The following is a 7,803-nucleotide window of genomic DNA, read 5'->3' as shown; positions in this document are numbered from 1 at the left end:
GATCCATTACATAGCCAAAAGTATATGGACACCTGAGCATTACAGTCATGTGTGGTAGTTTAACATGTTATTCCAAACCTATTAGTGAGGTCTGTCTGATGCTGGCTGATGAGGCCTGGCTGACAGTCAGTGTTCCAGTTCATCCCAAAGGTGTGTTGGATGGAGTTGAGGTCAGGCTCTTTTTAGGCCAGTCAGGTTCTTCCACACCAAACTAGGAAAACCATTTCTCTATGGAGCTGGCTTAGTGCACGGGGGTATCGACTTGTTGAAACAGGAAACACAGTTGTTTAAAATATCATTGCATGCTGTTGCGTTCATTTTTCCCTTTATAGGAACTATGGGGCAGAGACCAAACTATGAATGTTAGTACCTGAGTGGATCAAGCAGGATCTTTATCAGCTCTGATCGTGTGGTACATATTTGTCACCATGAGAGAAAAATCTGTCCATTAATTGCCGAGCATCACGCTGCGGCCAGTGAGTGTGTTCTCTCTATTTTTGTTTTTTTCAGTTTGGGTCGACGGCGAGTTTAGAATGTAACTTATCATCTTTTCTTTTTTTAACTAATTTATGCACATTGGGTTTGGATAGGTTTTCCACGGATGTTACAACCCCTACCTCAGGCCAAATATAGACAAAAACAAAAGTATGTCCACAGGGGCGTCCACTGACTTTTGGCTATAGAGTGGATTCCATCTAGGACAGGATCTGGAGTGGACAAAAGATGAAAAATGTGTGCACACCGCAGAAATGATACTCCTCAAATGATGGAGGCTGATGAGAATTACTACACATGAACAGCAGGGTTATCATTTTGGCAGTTAATCCCTGGTTGTCCCTCTGAGCTAACTCTTGCGTTGCTGCACAACCTGAATTCAAAGGAAACATTTTGAACGAAGTCCTCCTCCTCCTCCTCCTCCTCCTCCTCCTCCTCAATTTTATGTCTGACGTGTCAACCAACTGAAGCCAAACCACATCTGGCCGGCTCCTTTCCTGATGAGTCATCTGAGTCTGGCTGCCGTCATGTGAGCAGGGCGGGCCCAAAGGCCGATGGCTGTCTGATGGCCTTCACAGTACACAGCAAGGTCAGAGGTCCACCCTGGAGCTGGAATAAGGAGAGTCTGGATTTGGGTTCTTGCTCAAGGGTACTTCAGCAGATGGGATTGTGTCCTCCAGCTGATGGATGATTAAACTGACGATTGTTCGGTGTGTGAGACAGCTGCTTTTCAGCGTTTGTCTCATGTGAAAACCAGACCTCATCTAATTAAATTCACCCAGAGAGGAGGAAGCTGCTGCTGCTGCGTATGTGTGTGTGTGTTTGTCCAGGATACCACCTGCTCTAAAGGACAGGAGAGAAACAGCTGTGTGTGTGTGTGTGTGTCATTGCTGGCAGGGCCCTCTACAACGCAGCAAGTGGGGGATAGAGGGGAGGATTGCATCTGTGTGTGTGTGTAGGGGTGGGATGGGAGGGCGAGGGGGTAATAATCTGCATCTCAGCTGCAGGCAGTGTGTGGAAGTTGCCTAGCGACCACATACACATGCACACACAGTAAATCCATTTTACAGTCTAATTTCAGCCACCATGTTGTAAACAGATGCAGGCTAACAGTATTAGCCTCTGGAGCATCGGGCTAGCAAACACGTCATCAGGCCGACCAATCCAACATCTCACAGGGTTGGTGAAACGCTGCACTTCACTGTGTTCGTAGGTTTCTACTTCTTTAGTCGAATGGACAGCGAGGACTTCACACTGGAACATGATGAAGCATCTGGACTTCATATTCAACTGTATATAAAAAGATTGACTCAAACGCAAATGCTCCGTATGTTCGGTATGTTCTTTGATATGATTTACTCTTGGGCTGCAATAGACGATCTTTGGATTTATTGGCTGACCTCTTCATTATTTCTTAAAAATTAAAGATCCAAGTTCTAAAAGTTGATGTCTTCGAACCCCAAAACACAAAGACATTCAGTCATAAAACTAGTAAAAAGATTTACATGCACACAAGAGAAATCAAGCGACCGTACGGCCGCTTCAAAAGCGCCAGTGTGAGGGAAAATACAGCTGGTGTGCTTGGATTCAAGTGGACCTTTGGAGGTATAGTAAACTGCATCAGAACAGGAATAAAGTGCTATTAAAGTCCGCCATGATTCAACCAGGAGAGTTTGAAGTCCATCCAAGACTCCAACCAACATCAGAAATGACTCCTCCAACTTCACTTCTCCATTCAGACTTTCACCAACTAACACCCTGAAAACGTTCCCAGGATGATGGTTATCATGTCAGTGTGTGTGTTTAAAGAGCCAACCTGTTGTGGGGACAATGTGGAGGCAGGGTCTTTAGTTGGATCGCCCTCTCTGGCTGCTGTCTTGCCAAACAGTCGCCACCCCGTTGCATTATGGGACAGCGCCTTGGGCTCTTTGGATTTCCTAGAAAACAGGCTCCTGAAAGAGAGACAGAAAGAATGGGTTTATTCATTATTACTGCTCAACGGTTCATACCAAACTTCAGCAATACTAAATTCTCTAATTTAAAGAGAGCTGGAAGCAATGAAGTGGGTGTATCTGCATTTTTATTTTATCCCATAAATATAACATATCTTTCCTGGAACTCGTTTTTTTTCTTCTCATACTTCCTTTAAAGCCTCACTGGACAAAATGTTTACCCAAAAACCTGAATGTCTAATCTAAAGCCTTAAATCACAACGCGTGTATGTGCTGCAGAATGTTGCACTCTCCGTGGGTGATATGATCGCTGCAGGAAACCGTCTCCTCACAGGAGCACAGAGCCACAAATCGAAACATAAAAGAAAAATCCAAATGTGTCTCTTTAACAGCAAAACTTTCATTCAGAGAACCTTCTACATGTTGAAGTCAAAAACTCAAAATCAGCCCCACCTGACGGATTAAATGGTTGTGATCTGCAATTTCACTGCTAGAAGCCACTAAATCCTACACACTGGTGCTGTAAGTTAAAGCTGTCAGTACATAATTTACACATTAAAAATCACATAAAATTGTACTAAATCACAGTAACATTCACCAGTGTTCCTTTCTTCTTTTAAATCGACTTCATGTTTATGCTGATGCATTGAAAGCCTGTTGGTATTTTATGGGTCACATAGTCTGCTATTGTTTTCCTTGAAAAGAACTGACACTCGTTTTTAGGGAGGTTCCCTGAAGGCATGTAATTTAGTAATGGTTACAGGGTAAATGGACACTGTGTTCAATTGACCCTTATACATATATATGCCATTTCCATGAAAACTGAGCAAATTTGAACCACAGAGAGGAAGTGTGAGATGTGGTTGAAAGCCTCAGAAAAAGTTAGTAGGTGAACCTTGAGTTACATTTATATTTCCTTATAACTAATTTGGAATATGCAATTATTAGAAACATATTATGGATGTAAAATAAAGCATTACTGGCCTATTTTACCAAATCAAGACCTTCAGAATAAGACTGATAATATTTGTTACTCTAGTTATTAACTTTTGTAAATGCTCTTTTTTGCTCAGTCAGACATCCTTGCAATTTCCGTCTGGCATTCATTTTCAGAAATGGAGAATATTATAATCAGAGTATTTCATTATTACTCCACCAGCCTCTAAAATGTAAAACTGTTGACGTCAGACTCAAAAGCTCCAGAAAAAAAACTATTCAGTTCCTCAACAAATGAAGGAAGAAGTGCCGTTATAAATAGTGAAGATGTAATGTGGTGAGAATTAATCCTAATCATCATTCTGACCACAGTCGTGCAGTCACAGCAGTTTCTGAAGGGATGCTGGAGGGAAAAAGCTGCCAGATCAACAGTTTTATCTTTTTCAGTGGAAGACTCTGCTGGTCGGTTGGTGGGAAGAGAAAGAGGGAAGGAGGGAGAGGAACTGGAGAAATTTAGAAAAAGTGGAGCTGCGAAGGAGAATAAGAGCAAACACACACACACACACACACACACACACAACACTGTGGCTCTGGTAGACAGCCAGGCAAATAGTATTCCTCTCCACTCTGCAGGCTCAACTTTCTTCACTCTGAAGTGTTTGTGTGTGAGAATCCAGTGTCAGAAACAAGCGCTTGCTTTCAAAGACCAACACATGGACGTCTTGGTATCACTAAGTTTAGGAAAGTATTTCATTTGAATGTGAATGTGCTATGTCTGTCACTTTACAACCTACTGTTTGTTGTAATTTATTCTATTAGAACATATTACACCTTTTTATTTTACGCTTGATTCATTTATAGTCAATCCACAGTGAATTAATAATCTTCCTTTTGATCATTTTTTAAACTATTTTAAGATATTTTCAAATTCCAAATGCTGTACTGCTTGCAGCTTCTCAAATGTGAGTATTTGCTGTTTTTTTGTCTTCTATGATAGTAAACTGAATAGCTCGGAATGCAATTCCATAATCACTATTCGTATACATTATATGGACCAAAAGATAAATTGGTTCATTGAGAATCATTGAGATCAATAATGAAAATAATACTTTAGTGGACAAGATTAAAAATCTATAGCAGGGTTCAACATGAATGTTTTTTTTTTTCAGGTCTGGCAAATAGGTGAGAAATCTACTTGCCCAAAGTTCATTGTTACTGTTGGCTCCTGTTACAGAACTCCAGCACCGTTTGAGGGAAACTTGACGTGCCTTTTATCTGCCTTGCTCGCAAACTGGCAATATAATAATATACAATAATACACAGTTGGAGTTTCACACACCCATCTTCTAACGCTACCCAACAGAAGTGAGAGGAAAGCAAGACAGTTCACTCCTTAGCTACTTCCACCATCAGCTCAGGAAAAAAAACATGTTTCATTCTCTTTTATCAGGAAAGTGAGCTGCTAGATGCAGAAGCAGGCAATCCTTACTGTTGAGCCCTGTATAGATTTAAGTACTGTACATCACAGAACACTAGGAATGTAAAGATACATTAGTTAAATTGTAATACAAATATGTAAAGATTTAAATTGGTAAGATGAAAAATAAATCATGATATCAGTCGTGGTATCAAGGTGCAAAGAGTTCAGTGTCACTTCCCAAAAGGAAATATGCATTGTTTTGCACAGTTTATACCCTACCTCCCAAATACAAAAGCATTCTATAATTTGATAAAGAAAATATAAGAGAAAATACATTTTGTAGATTTTGTAGGAGAAATCTTTTTCAGTCATAATTTGTATTGAATCTCATTTTGTTAAAACAAATTGTATTGTGAACACAGTATCACGATTCAAAATGGTGAGTTGAGTGTATCGTTACAGCCCTACAGGAAACTGGACATAAAGGGATGCAGCTGTGAAAAATGTCAGCCACATCTTTCTCTCTTGTAGTTGTTGTGCAACAAGTGACACACTAGAAACAGAAAAGAGGAAGTTACTTTCTACATGTCCTGCCCATTTGGTCAGGCTCTGCCACCTGGTGTGAGCTGCTGGTTTAAATAAGTCCTACTCTACGACACATTAGACTTTTTGGTGTAGTCGTGGGTAGCCTGAAGATCACACACAGAAAGTAGAAAAATTCAGAAGATACTGAATGGACATTGAACCTACTATAGTATCAGACAAATGTGGGTCATGTATGAGCTGAAATGCTCAAATACACTAAATAAATGTACCTGCCTTTGGGAAAGTAGAACAAGGGCTGCTAGCAGTGCTGGTAGGTCAGATACAGCAGGTTAGGTTGTCACTATTCATACTCCGTTGAGAAACATAAAACACAATGTTTTCCTTTGTGTCGGCTACATCAAGCCTGTTCCTCAGATCAGAAGCAGCCTTGTTCTCCCGGCGGTGTCAGACACCTGAACAGCACACCTGTAGCTGCAGATCTAAAAGGCATTACATCGTGGTGGAGAGAGAAGCCATAAAGTAACAAATACAGTGTGAGCGTGTGTGTGTTTGAGGTTAGGGGTGTGTGTGATAGGATCGAACCTAATTCCCAAAGTGGATGGACAGGATGTGTGTGTGCTAATAATTAATAATGGAGGTGTTTAGAGCTAACCAAGTGTGTGTATGTTAAGGAACAAAAGGAAATGCCGAACAAGCTGCTGTTTTGGATTTGGTCATAACATTTGGAAAGAGTTGCTGCTGATGGGTGAAGTGCATTTAAAGACCATCAAGTGACAGTTGATAGCTTAAAACGGCAGCAAAATGCCATTTCGTGATGGTTAAGTCTCTCGACAGGATTTCAACATTTTTTATTTTGGGCCTATCTGCTCTGGTAATTCTTTATCTGTTTGCCATGATATTATAAAACATTTCACCTTGCACTACTAAAGCCAAAATTCAGATTTAGTGACAAAACTGCCATGCTAGGCAATGTGATGTTATTGTTTCATGCAAAAGTATTCCAAATTGTTAAAAAACATAACATTTTAATTCATTGTTTTTCAGAGCAATTTAACTACTAAAACTACTCGTACAGATAACACCAGACACCAGTGAGAATCTCAGGACAGATACAGCTCAAACTTTAAATTCTTTAAATCATTGAAAGACCAGCTCAGTGTTGTTCTAGAAGTAGGATGGAAGTTGATTAGGATGGGATTATTGTTAGTGTTATTATTATTATTATTATTGTTTCTATGATTCTAAGGCTAGATAAACTGAACCTTATGCTACAGGCTAATAGTTGTATTTTCTATAAAGTATCATTCCTGATTGTATTCATTTTGAGTGGATCTTCTCTGCTCTCAGCACTGTGAACCAAACAGCCAGCGTGGAGGTTTCCCAGCAGGGCTGTTTTCTCCTCAGCGTTCCTCTCCATCTGTCTGGATTTCCTCTGAGACGCTGTGACATTCAAGCCAGCTGCTGCGGCCCGCGTCCAAACCAAAACCAGGCCCGACACAGACTGAGATTTAGCAAACAGAAGTTTTCCTACACCTGCCAGACAGGATTTTACTGCTTCAGTAATCAAATTGAAAAAGTACGCCTCTGGGTCTGAACTACACTGGTGTCTGCTGGAATCTGCAGGACAGAAAGTGCTCAACCTTTACTCCTCTTTCACTTCCTGGTAGTCTTTTACAGGAATGCTGGCAGGGTGCAGTGCAACTCACTTTACTATTTAGCACTTGTAATGCTGCTGATCAAATATTTAAATTGCTTGCTAATTAAATGGCTTTGAACTCAGTCTAAGTCACACTGGATGAAGACATCATCAACATTTAGTGCAGTTAGTAACTGAACATGAAAAACTGAACCCTCCCCTAGTAAACAATACAAAACACAATACAAGCTATCATAGATAATCATTACCAAGGACAAATCTGATGCTGATCGCTGAAGCTCATCCACACTGGTTGCCATTTACCTGGCTCTGGTACAGGAAGATGATGTTCTTCTTCTTAATTTAAACAACCAACAGCAGTCAACAAGAAACAAGACACTATTTGAGAACTATCTGAATCACTTAAGACATCAAAGATTTGAGCATAAATTCAGGCATCTGGAAGCAGTATAGTATTGTATAAATATACAACTAAATTAAGTACTGGATCAGACCCTGTGTCAAAAGACTCATTCCAACTATCATCCACAAACACAAAAACAGTTTAACACTGGACACAGCTGTTCCACTAGAGGTCATGTTTACACATTTTAAAATTCTATTCACTTCTAATAATCTCCTATTTTGAGCTAAAGACTAGCAGGGAAAATGTAAATGTTCTTTATTTCTGGGCTTCTTCTCATCTGTCTGTTACACAGTAGCTTTGTATTGGCAAGAATCAGGAGTTAAAGGGGAACTTCGGCAGATTTTTACCCTAGTCTTGATCACTAGAGGTCCCCGAGTACTGTCGATAGGAA

At 40.3% G+C, this 7,803-nt stretch overlaps 1 protein-coding gene across 1 annotated transcript in view; it reads right to left on the bottom strand.

Annotated features, from left to right (window-relative positions):
- Nucleotides 1-2,230: 2,230 nt before the first annotated feature.
- Nucleotides 2,231-7,803, bottom strand: part of LOC118329227 — a 10,099-nt gene continuing 4,526 nt past the window's right edge. The window contains exon 2 of the mRNA XM_035663260.1: nt 2,231-2,447. Within this exon, the coding sequence (XP_035519153.1) occupies nt 2,246-2,447 (202 nt within the window). The 3' untranslated portion in view covers nt 2,231-2,245. The remainder of the gene's footprint in view (nt 2,448-7,803) is intronic.

This window comes from Morone saxatilis, unplaced genomic scaffold (assembly GCF_004916995.1).
Source record: "Morone saxatilis isolate NCDOM2014 unplaced genomic scaffold, NCSU_SB_2.0 Contig19, whole genome shotgun sequence".
In the NCBI taxonomy this organism is placed as follows: domain Eukaryota; kingdom Metazoa; phylum Chordata; class Actinopteri; family Moronidae; genus Morone; species Morone saxatilis.
This window is presented reverse-complemented; position numbering and strand designations above follow the sequence as displayed.